At 44.4% G+C, this 22,299-nt stretch overlaps 1 protein-coding gene and 1 pseudogene across 3 annotated transcripts; both read left to right on the forward strand.

Moving 5' to 3' along the window:
• Positions 1-518: 518 nt before the first annotated feature.
• LOC123055437 (GATA transcription factor 26) lies at positions 519-4,078 on the forward strand. 3 transcript variants are annotated; one of them, XM_044479458.1, is made up of 7 exons: positions 530-626; positions 779-843; positions 1,969-2,310; positions 2,487-2,916; positions 3,054-3,111; positions 3,221-3,311; positions 3,475-4,078. In XM_044479458.1, exons 2-7 carry the CDS (start codon positions 801-803, stop codon positions 3,846-3,848), a joined length of 1,338 nt encoding a protein of 445 aa, XP_044335393.1. In that variant the 5' UTR covers positions 530-626; positions 779-800; the 3' UTR covers positions 3,849-4,078. The 3 variants fall into 3 exon arrangements, with proteins under 3 accessions (XP_044335392.1, XP_044335393.1, XP_044335394.1); XM_044479457.1 differs by having other exon boundaries at positions 519-843; XM_044479459.1 differs by having other exon boundaries at positions 541-843; positions 3,481-4,078.
• Positions 4,079-7,153: 3,075 nt separating this feature from the next.
• Positions 7,154-19,459, forward strand: LOC123056222 (GATA transcription factor 27-like; annotated as a pseudogene).
• Positions 19,460-22,299: the final 2,840 nt, after the last annotated feature.

The following is a 22,299-nucleotide window of genomic DNA, read 5'->3' on the forward strand; positions in this document are numbered from 1 at the left end:
CATGTTTAAACTTTCCCGCGCTTTTTAGAGGCCACATATTTCTCCGCACATGGCGCGTGCATTGCACTTTTAATTCAATGAATATATGCAATGCCTTATATTCTTTAGCCAGTTCTTCTAAAATTTATGTGAAGTCAATATGTTCTAACATGTGAAGTACTAAAACACAAAATAGGAAAACTTATAGTGTTTTTTTCTTCTTCAAGAGGGAGTTATATTTGTATTCTACTCACAAGATCATATTAACTAATATCTAAAAACAGTAGTTGTTTTGAATCGACATGTACATTGCTAAGGGGGGAATGAAAATGCAAAGGGCCTGACAAAATTGACCACTAAATTGCATCAAGCAACATCCCCTATTGAATGGTGAAATTAAATATGGTACTCTTTCTGTAAAAATAAATAAAAATAAGACGTTTCACTATCAATCTCTGTTATATACTATCAGTAAAAGAAAATTGCAACTTTTAAAGACTCTTGCTTTGCAAATCTGCTCTTCCTTGCGGCTGGCTGGCTGGCTGGCTGCATTATTTGTCCCCCTTTCCCCTCCCATCTCTCTCCTCCTCTACAGGCAAGAAAAAAGGAATAGAAAGAAGAAGAAGCAAGCCTTGGCTTTTGACTTGGTGAAGATGTATTCCAAGGAATTAGTCCCTTTTTTGGTCCCAGAGAAAATAGTTGCTTGTTGAATCTCCACTCCCCTCTTTTTTGTTTGCTCTAAAATTTCCAATCTTTCTCTTTTCCCCTGTTTGTTCGTGGGCGTGGGCGTGGGGAGAAGAGAGAAGAGGGAGGAGGGCGCCATGGCGAAGAAGGAGGGACCTTGCGGCCATTGCGGAGTCACAAGTGAGCTCCTCCTCTTCTCCATAAAGCTCAAATTTTCCCCTCCCCTTTGTTTCTCCGCAACCGCAACCGCGACCGCGAGCTGTGGCGGTTTCCCCCCTTGGGATTCTGCATCTGGGAGGTGGATTCCCAATCTCGCTTCTTCTGGACGCTGAAACCCGCCGGCCGAATCCTCCATGGATATGGTTAAGATCTAGGAGATGCCTTTCTTTCTCTGGATGTGAAACTCTGAACAAAATTATCTCATTCAGACTTGTGTATTTTGACTCTGCCTGCTGCTTGTTAGATGAGAGGTTTGTGCTGCTGACAGTGAGCAATTAGATGCAGCTCACACTCTTGGTTTACAGGAAGAAAAGAACTGTCTGCTCATACTTAATACTACTTGCTGCAGTTATTCAGATATTCAGAGTTCCCTACATACTTGCTGCAGTTTCAGAAAAAATGCTTAATGTCAGAGTTGATTCTCTGCTCGCTGCTCTGTGTCATCTGCACAGATTATTTACATGCTTGTAGGACAGCACATGGAAATTTACATCTGGCCTGTCTGTACTAACCATTGAAAACAATCAACACCTGAAAGAACTATGCAGTTTGACTATGTATATGCTCATCTCATTATATTCAGAGTTCTATATATACTTGCTGCAGATACAGAAAATGCTTCATGTCAGGGGTAGAGTTGATTTTCTGCTGCTCTGTGTCATCTGCACAGAGTGGTTTCATTTTCAGATTATCTCCATTTGCTAGGCTTTATTCTGTAGGACAGCACATGGAGCATTACAGGCTTGTATGTACTGACCATTGAAAACAGTACCTGGAATATGAAGTCTGCCTATGTATCTATGAGAGATTACTTATTTATTGCCTTGAAGATGTATTCTTCCTGACTGTTGTTTTATGCTTGCTTCCTCGATTAGCGCCACCATCTCTCCTTTTCTTTTTGACCCCGGCCAGCATCTCTTGTAGTACCACTGCCAGGCATAATTCTTGTAAATCTATTATATGCTAGCAAACTCCTGACTGATGGACCCACTACTGATGAACTCTGTACCTGCATTTTACACAGATTCTTGGGTACCAGTTTTGTACTCTGTTTCTTATTGCTCATGGCAAATGCTGCTGATACAGGTACTCCTCTCTGGCGAAATGGGCCACCAGACAAGCCAGTTCTCTGCAATGCATGTGGGTCGAGATGGAGGATAAGGGGTACGTTGGTGAATTACACGCCGGCGCATCGCCGGGAAGATACTGGCGCTAGTGAAGCTAGACCTGACAAGCTGAAGCTCAAGGGACAGAAACAGCCCAAGAAAAGACCAAACCGCAGCATAGTGAAGGACGAACCATGGTCTGATCAGAACTTCTGGAAGATGGGAAATGCGGACACAAGCAATCGATCTGGTTCTGGATCAGCGGTATCATATTCAGAGAGTTGTGCCCCGTATGGTTCTATTGATGCGAGTGAAATAGCCGGTGAGTTCTCTCTAATTTCTTGACTTGCTTCTGTTAAGTCAAAACTTTTATGTTCTTCGTACTCATTAGTTGACCCTCTATGTCCCTATGCATAGCATAATCTTTTTGGATGAGTTCTTTTCACAACCATTGTTAGGTATATTAATGGTGGGTTTTCTGGTATCGTTAAACTTCAGGTTCAGCGCAGTCACATGCTTTGGAGTCACTGGTACCATCAAGAAAAAGGAGTTGTGTCAGTCGTCCTAAGCCTTCAGCGCTAGAAGCGCTTGTTGACGATCTCAACTCCATAATGCACGAAGAGCAGTTATATTGCCTTTCAGCAGGATCAACAGAGGAAGACCTACTTTATCATAGCGAAACTCCTGCTGGATCCTTTGAGATCGGTTATGGAAGCGTGCTCCTTCGACATCCAAACACAAAATCAGAGGAGGAAGAATCAGAAGCGAACTCTGTTCCTGCAGATACCAAGTCATACATTACAAGTGAATCCTATTCAGGTTGTGCCTCATTCATTGCGCATAGTGAAATCAAGGGAGCGAGCAACTCAAATGCTGCATCTGAGAAGCTAAAGTGGTCACCAATGCAGACACATGACAGTGCTAGAAGGTATTTTACACTCTTGTTAGCCTAAAATGTTTGTACTGAGCATTGGTTGCTGCCCTGTGTCCACAGTCCCACATTCGATACTAATTCAGAAAAGCTATTAGAGGTACCCTATCCGACCTACGAATGCCTTTTTGCAGGGATGAGCTTCATTGTTCGAACCAGCATATCCTGGAGAGCGCAGATTCAGCTTTAGAGGTACCCTATCCGACCTACGAATGCCTTTTGAGTTCACCTCGCTACATGTTGTATATCTGCCTTTGGGTGGTTTTCACTTCCCTTACATGAGGTCTATCTCTTTGTTTAGGACAATTGCAGCAAGGAAGTTGGAGGCCTTACCAAGTCCAGCATGAGGTCTCTCAAAAGACCTTATGAAAGCCAGCAGCAAAGCTTCACAGGTCAGCAGTCTTGGTTCCTCTGCTTCTGCACTGCACATACATTTTGTAGATTCTGCACATCTGAAAATGTACACTTAATTTTCGTATAGTTTTTGCAATTTCTGCGCTTGGCTTATTTGCAAGTAACGTGGATATGTATTGTGGTTTTGTTCTGTTTGTGAAGATGCAGAAGTGAGAGGAGGAACCATGAGATTAGCTTCTTCGAGATCCAGGGCTATGGCTTCTTGTCAGTTGAGAAGAAGCGCATTTTTGCCGAAATCTGGCAATGCCACCGGAGCAGCAGCAGCACCACTCAACCTGTTCATGTTAGCCCCAGACAAATTATCATCTATGCTGAACCCCTCGGACAAGGATTCTGACCAAGACTCGCTGCTGCTGGAGGTCCCTCGCAACGCGCGGCACCCTGAAGCAGAGCTTCTTCTCTGCTGCCCCCCACCATCTCAGCTCAGCTCTGTGACCGTAACCGCAGCCTCTCCCCCGAGCAACCATAGTCCCGGTTCCGCTAGCGATCAGCTCAGGAACAGGCATCAGTGGTAGTTTTGTTTACATTTTGGTTCCTGGATCATCATCATACGATACCGCTCACCGATGATCGTCCAGACATGCATATGCTGAATTTGTCTGCGCTTGTTTTCTTTTGTTTGGTGTAGCATATATATATGGCTGGAGAAATTGTAACCTGTATATCTGCTGTATGTATGGGGAATGGATAGAATCTTGCTATCATGGGAAAGATGGAAATCGAAAAAACAGAAGTTTACAGTGCATTGCTTGAAGCTACTTGCTGTAGGTGCAGCACTATCAGACAAAGCCCGTGCGGTGAGGGTGGCGGCGGGGCCTCTCGTGGTGGTGCTCGGCCCTGAGGAGATCTGGGCTGCGAAGAGGCCCGCGATTATCGGAGCAGCACCCTCGCGTGTTGTAGGTGGTGTGTTCGCCATCCTCTGCCTCATGGACGCGCACTTTGAGGAAAGCCATCCACATGGAGAAGTCGAGGAACCATTATTCTCATCCCCTTCGCTGCCCCAACTTCACTACCCTCTCCCTACGGGACACAAACCCGACACACAGATCCGGGGTTCCCTCACCCTCTCACAGCCGTACCGGCAGGGAAACCAGCGCCAGCGGGTCAACGGGAAGTGCAACCACCTCCCGCTCTCAAACCCTAGAAAAAATGATTTGTAGTCTATTCTGATATTTTAAAAGGGTGTATGGAAGTAAAATTCTTTTGTATATAAAAAAGACTTATTTAATGACAATCAATTGTAAGAGTTTGAAGACATTCCTAAACCGTAGGAACAATTCAAAAGCAACACCGCTGGATTTCCCAGGTAACTATCTTGGCAAACAAACATATGTCAGCATCTCTATGGAGTATTTATCATCTTGTACAAACAATTAAGTTTGCATATACAAACAATTAAATTTGTTGTGAGATGTGTATGATTGGGTTTAAAAGCGATATGCTAAGCCGTTGAAGGAAACAACCATTTATTGTTAAAGGCAGAACAGTATTACGACCAGCAAGGAACTCTTCTTTTACCATTTTGTCCATGCATAACTATTTTTGTTTCTTAGTTTGTTGTTTGTAAGATAGCTAACCGCTTGTGCTGAGCTTTGTACCTGGATAACTAAATACGTAAGCAGTTGTTGGATCCCTGTTTCCAGTATCTTCCTTTCTCTAGAACACCCTTATTTATTATATGTTATAATCGCATTCCTAAAAAACTGAATTCCCTATATATGTTACCCACTTCTATATCGGAATAAGAATTTTATGCAAAGGGGTGTTTTTTAAAAAATGGTTATTGAACCATGTTGAAACACAAGCATAGACACCAATTAAAGTAGACATATAACTAGTCTGGGAAGCGGTTTGTAACTAATTGATATGTTGCGGATGCCGATCGCTTTTATTATCCGGTGCGACGCATCAAGTCTCTCTGTACATGTTTGAACTCTCCCACACTGAATCATCCTATTCTTAGCGGCCTCCCGCTATTGCTCCGTGTGGCGCTTGAAGTCAACTCGCATTTACTTATGTTGTGTTTATAACATACTTATGTAAATTTTCCTTGCGCTCTTAGTTATGTGTGGCATTTCAAGTCGCTTCGTATTAATTGATGATGCCTTTAAAATGTAAATGTTTGAACTTTCGCGTGCTTCTTAAAGGCCACACATTTCTCTTGCATTTTTCGCGTGTATCACAACTTTAATTCAATAAATGGCTAGTTTTAAACTGGTAGCTAGTTATGATACATGCAAAGTCTTATATTGAAACAACGGGGGAAAACCTAATTCATTGGCAAGTGGCTCTAAAAATTATGTGAAATTACTATATTCTAAACATATAGTCTGCCTTGCATCATTAAAAAAAATTGTATGTTTCTTCTCTCTGTTAATGAAATCAACGGAGTGCATGCCTTGCATCATCAATAAAAAAATGTTTTACACATGTACCGCTAACATGATCTTTCTTGACACCCCCCCCTCAAGGGGGCAGAATGGAAGGAAAATATCCTTTCAATGGATTTAGAATTGTAAGGCTTTGAAGTTAAGCAAATTAACTTGTATATGTATATATGTAATGGTGAAATTAATCAAATACTGCAGTAGTAACACATATCAAAAAGAAACTACAAGCAGGCTGAAATTGAAAAGACGCTTATCTCTACCTCCTTCCCCAGCAAGCTCATTGCACCAGATAAGTGGAGGACGCCTTTGTCGTCATTGCCCAAGCAATATCACAATATCACCTCTTCTATCATTGCATTCCGTTCAGAATCATATGAATCCTCTCCTCGACGCTTGTCTTCACACAGGTCGACACCGCGAGCTTGCGCCTCTCCTTGGGCAGCCCCAGCGGCCGCGTTATCCCTTGGCGCTCTCATCTGTAGTAGCTCGTCGGCAACCCCCTCTCTGTCAGCGGAGTCCGAGATTCCATGGTTGTCCCCCAGGCCGAAATCGAGGATTAGCCGAACTCCGAGCTTCGCGGCCCATTTTGCCGCGCCTGAGATAGGGACGGATAACGAGGAAGGGGAAGCGCTAAGAGCACGGGGTAAAATGTCGGGGAAGGGGAAGCGCTAATTAAGAGCCCGGGGTAGAATGTCGGGGAAGGGGAAGCGCTAAGAGCACGGGGTAGAATGTCGGAGAAGGGAGCGGTGTGGTCTCCGATGAGATCACAACATGGAGGGTAGCAGGTGGATGCGAGGGAGAGGCAGTTGCGGGAGCGCTCATGTGAGTAACTCCGCTTCGCCGACTCCTTTTTAGGCTAAATCATGCCACGTCAGATAGGCTCGTTTGTGATAACATCATCATACCTCTTTTGAATTTCCCGCGCTCTTAGTTGTCTGTGACGTTTCAAGTCGCTTTTGTATTAATTGATGCCGCGTTCAAAATGTATAGGTTTAACCTTTCCCGCGCTTCTTAGAGGCCACACGCCTGCAGCTGCCGCTTTTTGCCTTGTCGCCCTGATCCATCGAAGCTCATCGGGACCTCCCTCTCCGCCAGCGGCCTCCGAGGCTCCATGGCTGTCCCCCAAATCGAAATCGAAACATGCTCTGAAGTCAAAGAATACTACTATGTATAATGGTGTTTTCTTTTTGAATTTAATGATAGTTGCATATAATTACAAAAAGAAAGGGCCCCGAGGGTGAAATTGAAAAGAGCCTCTCCTCCTCCTCTTTTCCTAGTCTAATGTTCCCAATTTCTCTCATTGCTTCTATTATTATTATCTGTCTTATTAGTGAGAAAAACGGCAACTTGTGTTTTCTAAATCTTCCTCCTCCTCTCTCTCTCTCCCCTCTGCCCTCTTCCTTGTCTATCTCTCTCTAAACACCGACCGGAGAGAAACAGAAAAAGAGAATTTTTCACTTGTGGATCTGAAACATACATACGTACATACTAGATTCGTTGTTGAATCTCGCGTCCCCTCTTTGTTTGCTCGAAAAGAAGAAGAAGATTTTTCTCGCTTCCGCGTTGCTTTGCTTCCGCTGTGTGTTTGTTCGTCCCGTGTTTTGTTGGTTGAAGAAGAGGGGACAAGAGAGAGCCATGGTGAAGGTGAAGAAGGAGGGACCCTGCTGCCATTGCCGAGTCATGAGTAAGCATCTGCTTCTCTTCTTCGAGTTTCGAGTTTGTTTCCCCTCAAATCCTGTTTTTTCTCTGCATCTGATTTTTTGAAACAGGGGTTCCAAATCAAATCTTGCTTCTTCTTCTTCTAGTTGGAGGGTTTGTCGCTTCTTGTTTCTGGTGGATTCGCTGAATTCTCCTTCCCCCAAACGTCCAAACAAAGACAACTCTGCGCCGCTTCCAAGTCTTCTGTACTACTCCAGTAAAAGTCTCAACATTCAGACAGACTGAAAATGCTGAATGTCAGGCTTCTAGTGTCTCTGCACTCATCAGCAACTAGTAATTTTTGTAGGACTCTGTGCATATTGCTAACAGTATGTAGTAACAGTGAGAACAAACAATACCTGAACTGAAAGAAAACAAGGGAAAAGAGATATCTGATATCCAGAGTTCCCTACTTGCTGCTCCCTGTCACTGTCACTCAAACTCAAACTCTATGCAGATTCAATCTTGGCTATCTGTTTTCTACCCTACTTCTTGTTGCTCATGCCAAATGATGCTGCTGATACATTCAGACAGGCTTCTTGTTCCAGCAGTTTTTCTTAGTAGTAGAAAAGAGTGAAAAGAGCTTTGTGTCAGGCAGGTGTAGCACTTACTAAAAATGCTTCATGCCAGGCATTTGCTGCAGTTATTCTTCTCTAGGACAGCACATGGAAAGTTGCATGCTTCTAGTTACTCTGTACTACAGTACATTAGTTGAAAACAAAAAATACCTGAATAAACAGAAGGAAAAGAGATACTATCTCATCTTGCCAATCATCAGATAGATATTCAGAGTTCCATATATTCTTGCTGCCTGCACTCACCTGAAATGCCTAATACTATTAGGGTACGACTGCAACTCAAGTTTATTCTTTGCTGCTCCCTCTCACTGAAACTCATCAATGAAACTCTATGCCTGTACAATATTACACAGACAGATTCAATCTTGGCTATCTGTTTTGTACTCTACTTCTTGTTTGCTCATGCCAAATGCTGCTGATATAGGCAGTCCTCTCTGGCGACACGGGCCACCGGAGAAGCCGGTGCTCTGCAATGCGTGTGGGACGAGATGGAGGAAAAAGGGTACACTGGACAACTACACACCAGCACCACAAGTGCAGAGGAAACAACCCAATAAAACGCCCATCCGCACAACAGTGAAGAAAGAACCATCTTCTCATCACAACTCCTTGAAGACAGGGGATGCTGCTGACACAAGCAACAGTCCATCTGGTTTCGGATCGGCGCTATCGTATTCAGGTACTTTTGTCTAAACATTCTATTTTTCTTCTTCTTCTGTATAAACATGTGTAGGTAGTTTTGTAGTTGTCAGGAGCCACTTTTAAGTAACCCATTTCTTCATTACAGTGTTATTATTATCACTTGATATATACACATTCCTTCACTGAAGTGATACTATTATCACTTTACCACATCACAAACATCACTTGATATATACACATTCCTTCACTGCTGTTAAGTATGTTGATGGTGGTTTTTTTTGTATCATTAAAATTCAGGTTCGGCGCAATCACATGCCCGGGAGCCACTGGTACCATCAAGAAAAAAGAGTTGCATCGGTCGTCGTAAGCCGTCAACGGTGGAAGCGCTTGCAGAGGATCTCAACTCCATAATGCATGAAGAGCAGTTATGCCCTGGTTCAGCGGTTCGTACCATTCCAGGATCCTCAGACGAAGACCTACTGATTTATCATGTCGACACTCCCGCTAGCTGCTTTGAGATTGGTTATGGAAGCATGCTTCTTAGACATCCAAACTCAGGATCAGAAGCAAATTCTGTTCCTGCACATAGCAAGTCATATGTGACAAGTCAGTCCTATTCGGGGCCTGCCTCATTTACTCTGCATAGTGGAAGCAACGGAGCGAGCAACTCAAATGCCGCATCTGAGAAGCTAATGTGGTCACATGAGAGTTCTAGGAGGTATTTTACACCCTTTAGCATTGGTTGCAGTCCTACATTCAATACTAATCAGAGAAAAGAGGTTTTGTTTTGGTTGGTAATGTCCTGGAGAATTTCATTAGCTTTAGTTTCTTTGGTCTTTTTGCAGGCATGAACTTCATTGTTCGAAGCAGCATATCCTGGAGAGCAATGAAGTAGGAGGAAGAGGAAACGCCGGTGGCGCTTACAGAGGCCTTACCAAGTCCACTATGAAGTCTCTCAGACGACTTTATGAAAGCCAGCCTCAAAACTTCACAGGTCAGCAATCTTGGTTCCTTTGCTTCTGCACCTGCATTTTTATTTTCTAGATATCGCTTTTGTTTCAATCTCTGTTGTTTTGCTTACTGCAAGTACCATGGAGATGTCTTATGATTTTGTTCTGTTTGTGAAGATGCAGAAGTGAGAGGAGGAAGCCTTCTTCTATATCTGGGGCTATGGCTTCTTCTCAGTTGAGAATGCCGAAATCTGGCAATGCCACCGGAGGAGGAGGAGCAGCAGCACTTAACCGGTGCATGTTACCCCCAGGCGAGTTATCATCCATGCTGGCCCCTCCTGAAAAGGATGGTGATCAAGGCTCGCTGCTGCTGGAGGTTCCTCGCAATGCGCTGCACCCGGAGGCAGAGCTTCTTCTCAGCTGCCCCACATCATACCGATAACCGGTGGGCGGGCATCCGCCAACTCGGTGAATTTTGTTTCGTTTTGTGTAGCATATATATGGCTGGAGAAATGGCAACTTGTATTATAGCTCTGCTGTGTGTATGGGGAATGGATGAAGTACTAGTCTGCAATGCAATACAAGTACTTGCTGGACAGGTTTTCCTCTCATGTTTAATTAGTTAAATTATTAAGTATATTAATAAAGTGGTGCTTAATCTTGAATAAAGTGGTGCCAAACACTGTCTTGAAAAATGTTCAGTAAGCCAAATGGCTTCTCTAGTTCAGTCCCTCGACCCACCCCACCGACATCAGCAGCCCACTAATTTGCACAAGAGCTAGCATTAGTGAGCTAAATAAAGCACACTATAGGTCTGCTGTGAACTGCAACTCCTTTGGAAACAGACTCAATTTCCAGACTAATGCTCATTTACCATCAAATGTACACCCTGCATCTGAAACTGCAGCTTTCTGCTAGCCATCACACCTGAACAAGTTCAGAGCTTTTTTTAGAACAGGTTCAGAGTTTTTTGGTTTTTTTGAAACTGAACAAGTTCAGAGTCTTTTAGCTGGCTAGGAGAAATGGTAACTCTAACTTGTATTGTACTCCCTCCGTAAAGAAATATAAGAGCGTTTAGATAACTAAAATAGTGATTTAAACGCTCTTATATTTCTTTACAGAGGGAGTAGCATTTTATGAATTTTACTAGCATGGGTAAGATGGAAGTAGGATAGAAGAAACAACAAGTACTCTGGTTTGCAGCTCAATATTTGCTCGACAGGTTGCCTCTCAGTCTCAGGTTTAATTAATTAATTATTATATTAGTTTGCCTCTTACCTCCCGCAAATAATTGTGAATTTGGGTACAGTTAGTCTGCCAGAACTAGAAAAAAAATATTTGTGTGAGAGAGGAAACGATTTCTGTAGTTTTTTTTTTAGACATACTGTAGAAGATTTCTGTAGTTCAGAGTTTGTTTTGTTTTTAGAAGAAGTTCAAAGTTGAATGGGACTCTAGGAGGCAGAAGAGCCCACGGGCTAGGAGGGAGGAGCGGAGTGCCCAGGGGCCAACTTTGACTACGGCCCACCAATACAAACAAATCCGCACGCGCGGGAAGATGGACGCCGGTCACCCTCAGGCCCACCGGCCCCAGAGCAAGTGAGTAGTAGGTTGGTTGGTCATTTTTGCCCTTGGTTTGTGTACAGAGAGAAGAGATGCTGCTGCATTGTACCAGTCCTAGTTGTGTCTTTTCCATTTCATTAATGAGGAGGGATGGATGATTGTCAAAAAAAAGAAAAAGAGGAGGGATGGATTCTTCAAATTTTCATAACTTGTCTACTTTACGTGGCACCATTCAATCAATCAAATCAAAGTAGCTAGCTATTCATGTGCTCTTTATTTTGTCTCTCTTCATACATATAAAGAAAATGTTTCTTTGCGGTGTTAGCTGTTTGCATGTTGTACAGTAGCCATGTCGATCGGTTATATATACTACCTCTGTAACAGAATTTAACATGCTTTTGTACGTAGGCTAGTTTAGCTAAAAAAGGTCTTATATTTTGATGCCGATAGTCAAATCATATAGAGCATGCAGATACTTGTTGGCCATCGGTTAACGCTCTCTCGAATATTCATTTCTGAGCTCGACCTCATCTGCATCATATGAACAGTAAAATAATAAAAATACTAAACAAATTCAAAAAAATGTATGAAATTATTGAAAGCATCACAAATTCTCTTAGGGATTTTTTTAACCTGGAACACCTTGCATTCCAAAACTTACGGTGGACCGATCAAATTGACGGTCACAGCATCAGTTACATCAAGCGGGAGATTCGGTGGCCATAAAGCTTGGCACTCCTCATTGCTCCGGCACCCATACGATGCGAGCATATGAGCTGGTTTATTACATCTTCTAGGACAATATGAACGGATGCCGCAATCCATGGCGTCCTCTAAGCTCGTTGTCTTACCTTGCTGTGCAGCCACTACTTGGTACCGTCCATCGTCCTGCTTCAGCTTCATGTGAGAGTCCGATGAAATCCACGCTCCCATCCAAGGTGCTTCCTCATGGGTCTTGGGCGTCTGTCGTCTCTGCTACCGTTGGCTCGACAACCCAGCCCGATGTGATGTTGCAATCTGCTCTGGCTGATTAGACCACATTGCTGCAGGGTTCGATGGCACGGGCCGAGAGCTTTTTGGAGAGAGCAGAGGCTGCTTTGGGAAGGCTCACCCTTGTGCCGACTGTGTTGCCGACCACTCTGACGTCATGCCCTCCTGGTGTGGTCGGTGTTGAGGAAGGGAGCCAAGAGCTATATGGGTGTTTTCTCTCCTCGTGTTGGAGATAACTCATCAGCACTGTTGACCTTGTCTCCTGTGTTGCGTACCAGTGAGGGCGAGCCCATCGCCGTGCCCAAGGCTCCAGTTCTGCCGATCATGCCCGACCTACAGGAGCTATGTTTGTGCCCTGTTTCGCCTTTTGTCTGTGGAGCGCGTGGAGGTGGACTCTTCGGTGACCTCATGTGAGGGGTACGTTTCGCCTCTGTCATGTGAGCAACTGGAGGTGCCTGAGTCAATCATGTCAGCGGTTCCCGTGGGCGATGTTGTCGTGTTGGTGGTTTCTGTGGCTTATGATGTTGAGGCGGTCGGTATGTTGGCGCCTGACCCTTTGGAGCTCGGCCAGTGGCTCGCCTTTGTGGACCGCGGAGGTTCCGACGTTGCGGTCACCCACTCGCATGTGGCCGTTGGGAAGGTGGCGTCTGTGCGTGACAAGGTCGATGAGATTCTCTTCGAGTTAGAGGTTCATAGCTTGCTCAAGCGTTTGGAGGCGGCTTGTCCTGGATCTAGCAAGGCGATTGTGGAGGAGGCTCTCATCAAGAGCAAAAGTAAGAAGAGTGGCGGCGCAGGAAAGGCGTCCGCAGCTGCTTGATGTATGGTCATCAGTCTCTTCGGTAATCCCTATGGCCTGACTTGTCTTTGTGGTCTTGGTGGCGCTCGTGGTCTTCGGCCGAGGTACTCTCGTTGGGGGTGTCTTTGTGATGTAGCTGTGTGGAGGTTGGTGGTCGTTATGTGTTGGGTATGATTGTCAGGCTGATTGTGTGCTTATGGGGTTGCATGTTATGTGTAGTCCTCATGTGGTAGGTTTGTATCGGTTTTCGCCGGTTTTCCATTAATTAACTGGACAACTCTCTTCTCCTTAATTAATCGATGAGGCAAATCTTTTGCCTCCGTTTTGAAAAAAAACATGAAAATCAATAAATCCTAGCTGAAGCTTATACTTTGCCTCCCTGAAGAGCACACCAAGAGGACCACGGTCAAGGCTAGAAAAGGATACTGCATGCTGGAGAGCCATGCAATCCGTTTCAAACACAACACGTCCCATCCCTTGTATCTCGGCTACCAGTATTAGTTATAAGCTAAACATTGGAACCAACAGGTATAAACAAGGCATACAATACATGTAAGGTGTTATCAACAAAGTCCATCGTACTTCAATGATGATGATTTAAAATAGTAAACTCTGGACGGTGATGATGAATCCTCATTTGAGTTGCATCAATCACTTACAGACAACACACTGCACCTCAAAACTCACTGACTGCCTGCTCATAAAAAGTCCAAACAACACTGACACACTCTTGTGACCTTGAGATTCAAGTTAACTTAATTTGTGCAACAGCAGACTGAAATAATTAATCATCCAATGAATCGAAAACAGAGCCCTGCAAAGCGGCTACATTAAACAACCCTGCAAGCATGAAACATGAAACAATCACAAGACAAAGCAAACACAAGAGACCAGTCTGAAGTCTGAAGAACCCTGCGAGCCAAAAACTCTTCCTCGGGCTCTCAACCAACTCCAAGCACCAGCAGCACATCACATGCATATATAATGTAATATAATAGTGAGCTAAACAAAGTACACTGCGTTTGCTTGCTCTGCTGCACATCGCAATCCTTTTCGAAATAATCTATCAATAGTGTCAGAGTAAAGATGCACCAAAACAAACAGATGCAAAATGCATCTTCAGCTCTGCTGGTAAAAGGAAGCAGATGATGCTACTCCAGCAGCAACAGAAACATCTATGCTGGGTAAGAGCATCTTCAGCCGCGCCCCCAACAGGCCATCCCCAGGCGTTTTTGCCGTGCTGGCGCCGAAAATACGGCCCAGTCGCGCCCCCAGATGCCCATTTTTCGCCGGCTCGGGCCGAAACTGGTGCCGGACTGGATATCTCGATTGGAATTCATCCAGTCGTGCGTGCCCTCACCTTCAGCCAGTGAAGTTTCATGAGGGCGTGGAGCGAAGCTTCGCCTTTTGATCGGTGTCATGGGATATGTCTAAATATAGATTTCCATGGAATTGATAGAGTTGGAGAAAGTCATGTTGGTTGTGATCGGAGGTTTATACCGGCGGAGATGTGTATTGGCTGCGATGAAGACTATGCGGCACAGGTTCTCCCTATGTGTCGGGTGTTTGGCGACTTGCAACACCAGCCTTGGCAAGAGGAGGTGGCAACACAGGCGGACTGCATTTTTTGTGGTGCTCCTCGAGTACCGAGTTGCGGTTTCCAGGGTGAAAACCCAAAGTCTGGCCTTCGCTGGCTGTACTTGGCAATGGCCTGTTGAAGGCATTGTTTTGGAAACTTGGACTTTCTCCAGGATGAAAACCCAGGATCTTCGATCGGGCGACGACAATGTTTGTGTATTGTTTCCTTCGATGGTGGTTAGAGTGCTGTTGTTGCGAGTTTTTCATCATCGCGATAGGGACTTTGTTTTCTTTTTGTCTCTTTTTATTTTTTTGTCTTGATTGTGTGCATCCGTGATGTCTTTTTGACATCTTGTTGGTGCAGAGGCTGGGTGTAATTGGTATCTTCGTGATATTAATATATTGCCTTTACCAAAAAAATAAGCTAGATATGAAACCCCATTATGAAAGCCTTTTGTTCCAAGCAAGTTTGGGTAGGTTAGATATAAACCCAACTTTTCTATTGGGTTTCATATCTGTAGGAATAATTGGTTTTTATGTTGGCTCGCCAAGCGTGTCACAACCCTCCTCCTTCATCTAGGTTTGGGACCGGCTATTCCTAGAAGGCATAGATGGAGTTGGAGCACTAATTAGCAAAAATGGAATAATGCATGTTGTAGTGGGATCATGGCTAACCTTCTCTTGACTTGTTCTTAATTAGTTAGCTTACTCTGCTATGAGCAACATTTAATAAAGTGTATCTGTCAAGAGAAGACTTTGACAGTTGAGTAGGTGCAAAGTCAACATCTTGGCTCGTCAGCTTAATTATTTATTGCTGGCGTATTGTTCATCTCCATAAAGAACTAGTTTATTATCATAATACAAACTAGCTTTGAACAGCCTAACATATAAGCAAACAACCATTGGGTATCGTTGTTGATAAGATCGTGAGATGCCACCAGCTAGTAGTTGGTTCTTAAATAGATAAATTATATAGAACTATATATGATAGTAGTTTACAACGGGTGCGTAGTTTACATCATTTTAGATTCGATATACAAAGGCACTTGTAATTTGAATCTAAGTCGTTTGACCATTTGGATAACAAAGTATAAGTATATGCCATTCGATTTGTTTTTTAAATGGTAATTTTTTAGCACATAACTCTATTTTGATGGTCAGATTGATAGTCAATGTTGTTAGAGTCGAATGCCTGCACGCACAAACTCTTTGAGGTTACATCACACAAGGCAAAGAAGTGTGTGCATCGTTCGATGCAGATGCTGAAAAAAGAAGCCAAAGAAGCTAAGTAAAAACAGATGGTCCTCACACATTCGAGGGAAAACTCTCCCATGAATACAACATACTCCTAGCTAGCTTGTTACACATGCGTAGGTTGCAACAAAAATAACTAGCTAGATCAGCACAATACATACATAGAGAGGCGTTACAAAACATCGCCTGGCCCTCTATTTAATTAGTAAGTTGCTTAGTTCCTCCAGCATCCGTGATTTGAATTTGTGAGGTGACGAAGCTGTTAATGGTTTGCTGGACGAAATCATCTGAAACCAACATGAAGGCAGGTTCCTCGGTGGTGAGCCCTGGCGGCATGGTTAACACGAGGCCTAGGGCGACGATCAAGGCCGCCTTGGTGTACAACCTGTACATGGAAACCACGCGCATCGACTCCATGGATAACAAGGGAACGGCTAGAACGGTGAGGTTCCTGATCCCTGCATAGGCGCCGGGGTAACCGTTTATCATGTCGATGACGCCGAGGAGCCTGGCTTTCATGCCGGAAACGACGGAAGGCTCGTCGACGGCCTGTAGGACGACGTCCAACATGGCTTTCATCGCCACGAAAGTGAGGCTGACGATGGTGGCGAAGGTTCGTGCTGGGTGGTGACGCCAGGCAGACGGAAGCAGCATGTCGACCCACGTCTGCAGGAATATGAAGACGAGAAAGGACATGGCCGCCAGAACCAAGAAGGCCATGAGCGCCGTGGTGATGGTCCCAAGCGTGGCCACCATGTTAGAGTAGCTGGAAGGCTTGAGGAACACATCCAATAGCGTGAAGGTGAGGCCGATGGTGAAGGTCCTGAGTAGCAAAGATGCGCCGAACAAGTTGTAGGACAGCGCCATGGAGCAGAGGATGTAGGCGATGTAGCCGGCGAGGCTGACAAGTGCCGCTCCCGCCGTGTCGGAGTCGGCGGAAGGCTTGTGGAACGGCGAGCCCCACATCATGTTGAGCAGGAGGAGGCTGATGCCGACGATGCTTGTGTGGATCAGCTCGGGCCACCAGCTCTTTGAATTCTCGATGCCGGCACCGGCTATGAAGAGCACCAGAGCTGACAGAGCCAGCATGCACGCGATGTAGACGAGGTAGCCGGCGAGAAAGATGATGTAGGAGAGAAATCCAGAGATAATAGCAGGATCTACATAATAGCCCGCGACCCTATCCGTCACCACGAAGTTGACAACAAGCCAGATGTTGCCTACCCAATCGGGTAGCTGATTAACATCACACTGCTGCCTCACTGCTGCACTCCAGACCAAGGCGCATGCGTTGATCAGGAGCACCGGCAATGGCATCATGCAGACAAGGTAGCTAGCGATGCAAATAAGTATGGCTATCACTTGGGAGACACTGGAAGGTAAGGTGTAGTGGGATTCCGAGATGAGAACAACCCACCGAAATTTTTTTAGCGCGAAGCAGACGGCCTGAATGATCGAGAACCCAATGTACCAGGGGAGTTTCTCCTCAAACAACGGGAAGGTCTCGAGAAGGGCAACCAATACCAGAATCGTTAGCGCAAACATGCAAATGGCATAGAGGAGATAGCCAACGAGGGAGATGAGTAGTTGTGTGGCCTCCATGTTGATGTTGGAGAAATGGGTGAGAAATGCAAGATTACTTACTTGGGGATCCCAACTATATGTGTGTGTGTGACAATCATTCGGTAGCGATATAGCTTGAAGGCAAGTGCGGATCGGTTGGAGCATCTCGGGGCTCGGGCCGTCGTTAGTCCTGAACTAGTCCTGATCAATCAGCAAGTAGCTAGGCACCTTGGCGGAAGTACCCAGCAGAGTTGAATCTCATCTGATATTATATGTGTGCGTGCCTTGTCAACACGGCCGGTGAGCTGTTATCAGTATTTTTTGAGCCGGGATGACTTGTCATCGGTTCATATACATGTGTGTTTTCTCTTTTTAACTTCGGCCGACGGCATTTTTATTCCGAGTTTCGAGTCACCACCTTTAGCAATTAAGAACGTGACACAAACGCGTGCGTTGACATTGCCTGATCAAAGATCATCAGTTTCCACCAGAGTATCGTCGAAACGTCGCAAATAATTACTGAAACATCATCGGAATAGTGCCAAACAAAAGTAGACGAACCAGTCAACACGCAAATGGCGACGACAGTCTCAAATGGAAGAAAACTACCTTTAGACACCCTAGGGTGCATTTAGACATTTTATTAAACACACGGTTGCTGAATGGAATGATTACACGTCCATGTCAAGCAAACTCACTCCAGCCCATGACTCAATATTGGAGAAACTGAATACGATTCTACGATATTAGAGCATCTACAGCCGTGATGGGCTAATCCGGCCCCTCAAACGCCTGCGGATGCGTCCACGAGCACTGACCGGTCACGCCTCATATCAACCACTCTGCATCCGCGTATCTCATATCCGGCACCTTATATCCATACTACACATGCAACATTGAGCTATTCTACGTGATCAAACAACGGATAACAAAAATCGGCTGCAAGCGAACACAAGAACAGCGGCAAATGGACATTAACAAACTTTGCAACATCCAAAAGATCATCTTAGTTCGTGGTGGGCCGGGCCTGTCAGGCGGACGCGTCCAGGTGTGCCCGGCCGCCCCATATCCGCCCTAGATTTGTGCTGGATATGAGGGGTGCCGGTCAGCCCAGGCGTTCAAAATGTTTGCTGCCATTTTTTCATATTCAATACTAATTCATAGCAGTTATTGTGGTGTGAATCAATCTAATTAAAGAGTTTTTTTTTTGACTCGGTAATGTCTATTTTTGCTGGCAGGCATAAACTTGATTATTTGAAGCAGTGTATCATGGAAAATGAGGATTCAGCTTTGGTTTCAGTGCCTTTGGAGGTATCCTACCTAACTTATGAATGTTTTTTTTCCTTTAGAGTTAACCTCCACGCTGCATGTAGTAGTTTGGATTTCCAAGTTGTTGATATTGTACTAGACTGAGTGGTTATGTATCTCTCTCTTTGTTTAGGACAATCACAGCAAGGAAGTAAGAGGAAGGGGAAATGCAGTTGGCACTTTCAGAGGCCTTACCAAGTCCACCATGTGGTCTCTCAAAAGACCTCATCAAAGCCAGTTGCAAAAAACTTCACAGGTCAGCAATCTTGGTTCCTCTGCTTCTGCACTGCATATATATTATCTAGATTTTCTTTTTCGCAATTTCTGCTGTTTTGCTTACTACAAGTAACATGGAGATATCTTGTGATTTTGTATCTTTTGTGAAGATGCAGAAGTGAGAGGAGTAACCATGGAAAAGGCTTCTTCTAGATCTGGGGCTATGGCTTCTTCTCAGTTGAGAATGCCGAAATCTGGCAATGTCACCGGAGGAGGAGCAGCAGCACTTAACCGGTTCATGTTACCCCCGGCAAGTTATCATCCATGCTGGCCCTCCGGACAAGGATTGTGATCAAGACTCCCTACTGCTGGAGGTTCCTCGCAACGCACGGCACCTAGAGGCAGAGCTTCTTCGCTGCTGGCCCCCACCATCTCAGCTCAGCTCTGTGACCCTAGCTGCAGCCTCGCCTTCGAGCTACCAATCCCAGCTCCGTTAGAGATCAGCTTAGGACCGGGCATGAGTTGTTGCTTTGTTTACCTTGGATCCCTGGATCATCATCATCATACGGATCACCGATGCGCGTGCATCTGCCAACTCGGTGAAGTTTGTTTTGTCTGGAGAAATTGTAACTTGCGTTATAGTTGTCTGTATGTCTGGTGAATTGATGGCATCTTACCATCATTGGGAAGATGGAGATCTGATAGAAGAAACAACTAGAAGGTTGCAATGCAATGGTTGAATTAAAAAAATCATATATGCTTCACATGTACCATAGTCCTCCCACTAAAGTTTAAAATTCCAGAATCAATAAGCCTCTTCATCCAGTTCCAAGATATGTGACTAAGTCGTTGATGATGTAGATAATAAGATTCCAAGTATGTGTTCCCATTGTCGATATTCCTCCACATGGAGTTATCTTTGCCAAATATAAACAATGCCAACTTCCAATGGACATCAAGAAAGATAGACCATTGTATGAAAATTCATAATGCACTAATTCAACCATTAAGCAATATTTCCACTCTTCCTTTTCCAAATAGTATGTCATAATCAATAGATTCCAAGATAAAACAATAAATCAAATACCTTCTCACTAAAGTTGCACAAAGTGTCCTATAACAATAATAGTTTTCGTCCACAAGAAAGTTTCATGGCATAATTTCTAATCCAAAGTACACCAATTTTCCTTTGAAATTGTTGCATGTCAATAAAGTTGCTATGGTATTCCAACAATAAATGATGTATATAAACCAATGCATAATCCAACTATTTGAAAAAGTATTGACATATACATATTTAATGCAAATACTATTAACAATGTGCATACCATTAAGTGAGAGCAGATTTCCTTAATTTCCCACGGAGTGGTTCCCATCTTGTTCCATAAATAAGCGATTGTCATAATAGACACCTTTTGAATTCTCCTTCTCATGCAAGGTTAGTATAATAGTGTAGCCATCAATAATGATTTTCCTCCAGACAAGAGTTTGAGGGCATAATTTCCAATTCCAAGTTTATTAACTTTAGCATTTTTTTGGAATTGCTTGCATGGAAGTATACGATATATAACCAAAATGGACAACAAAACTATTTTTATAAAAAAATAGCGGTGAATGAAAAATTCCGCGCATACAAATTACAGACATACCTTCCCCTTTGCCAATTGCATAATATCTTGCTCTTGGAGGCGCAACAAGTAAAATTTGGTCATATCCTTCCCTCTGAGAGTTCCTACCTTCCTCCACAGAGCAAATAACATCCCGTATTGCATATTAAATGAAGTTTAACTGAAAATTGGATTATTTTGATTGATCGATAAACTTGACGAAGTCTTTGATATGAAAAATTCACGTGTCAACTTAATTCCGTGAAACATTTGAGATGCTCCCTTAATCCTCGTGTAAGCTACTCAATTTGCTTCCTCTAGTAGTAGTAGACCAGCTGGAAAAGCGTAGTTCTCCTTCCAAAAGCACGTATGCACACATGCATCTAGTTCTTCCGGCCGACCGGTTGGCTGTGCAGTTGGCTAGATGTTAGACACAATTAAACAATAACAAAATTTTCTTCCTTTTCCTTCAACTAATACCTTGAAATTCCAGTAATTTTCGGAGGGACGCGTAAGTCATAGCAGCGGCAGCAGGCGTATGCGTGACATGCATTTTCCGGGCATCTAATTTGTTCGGCTGGGCGAGTCGTCGTCTGGCGAAGATAATGGAGTGGTGACAACCTTGTTAGACCTTCTTATACTATCTTTCCAAAAAGTCCGCCTCTTATATAGATATAAGATTCTAATCTTTTCTACTAGCTTCCGGGATAGACTCCAGATCAAATTACCAACCACGATTATTTGTCTATTAACGGATTCTACCTGTTATGTCCCCGGAGCACGCGCTTGTGAGCAACGCGCCATAATAGAGTGTAAATTCCTCTAATTATGTAGACCAACATTAGGGTTGTAATTTAACTATATGATCTAGCTCCTTCCGATTATCACTGTACGTACCCAGGTAGTCTTTCCAATATAAATAGTATATTGTATTCCACTGATAATCGACCAGCTTCCTTAAGCATATAACTTAAGTACGTTCCAACAAGTGGTAATTCCATGATAATCATGTAAAGTAATTCCATGCATAAATATATGTATAATTCCATTATGAGGTATTCCGAATATTAGTAATTCCTATTACTTCGAATATAGTTGCGGACACATAATTCCAACATGAACCACGCCGGCCGCAGGTTGATCTGGCGCCGCTTGAGGCCCTCGACCTTCTCTGCCGCGCCGTCCTTGAGGCTGAACACCTTGACACGGTTGGCGCGCCCGTCGTATTCGTTAACGTACCCTTCGTTGGCGTAGTAGATACATCCAGCCTTGAGCTCCGGGTACTCCCTCGTCGACACGCAGAGTGAGCTCTTCCCACCAACGAACAGCGCGACATCGCCAATATCGTCTATCTCCCTCCACTCTTCACCATGGGCGTTAAGGACCTGCACCTTGAAGGACGGCAATGCCCCATAACCGTGTGCGGCCTCTCTAACCACCACCATCAGCCGCCCGCCCAGCGCCCCCATGAGGTAATTGCGGTGGTCCAAGTCGGCTGGCAGGAGCAGCCTTGGCGCGACCACCACGCTCATGAACACCCCGACATCATCGGCGTCGTCTTCCCATGCCTCCACTTGGCCGGAGTATGTGATCGAGTAGAACCAGCCCTCATAGTGGATCGACGCCGTCGCGCGCTAGCCTGATAACCCACAAGTATAGGGGATCGCAACAGTTTTCGAGGGTAGAGTATTCAACCCAAATTTATTGATTCGACACAAGGGGAGCCAAAGAATATTTTCAAGTATTAGCAGCTGAGTTGTCAATTCAACCACACCTGAAAGACTTAATATCTGCAACAAAGTATTTAGTAGCAAAGTAGTATGGAAGTAACGGTAA

The sequence above is a fragment of the Triticum aestivum genome, chromosome 2D (assembly GCF_018294505.1).
Source record: "Triticum aestivum cultivar Chinese Spring chromosome 2D, IWGSC CS RefSeq v2.1, whole genome shotgun sequence".
Classification (NCBI taxonomy): Eukaryota; Viridiplantae; Streptophyta; class Magnoliopsida; order Poales; family Poaceae; genus Triticum; species Triticum aestivum.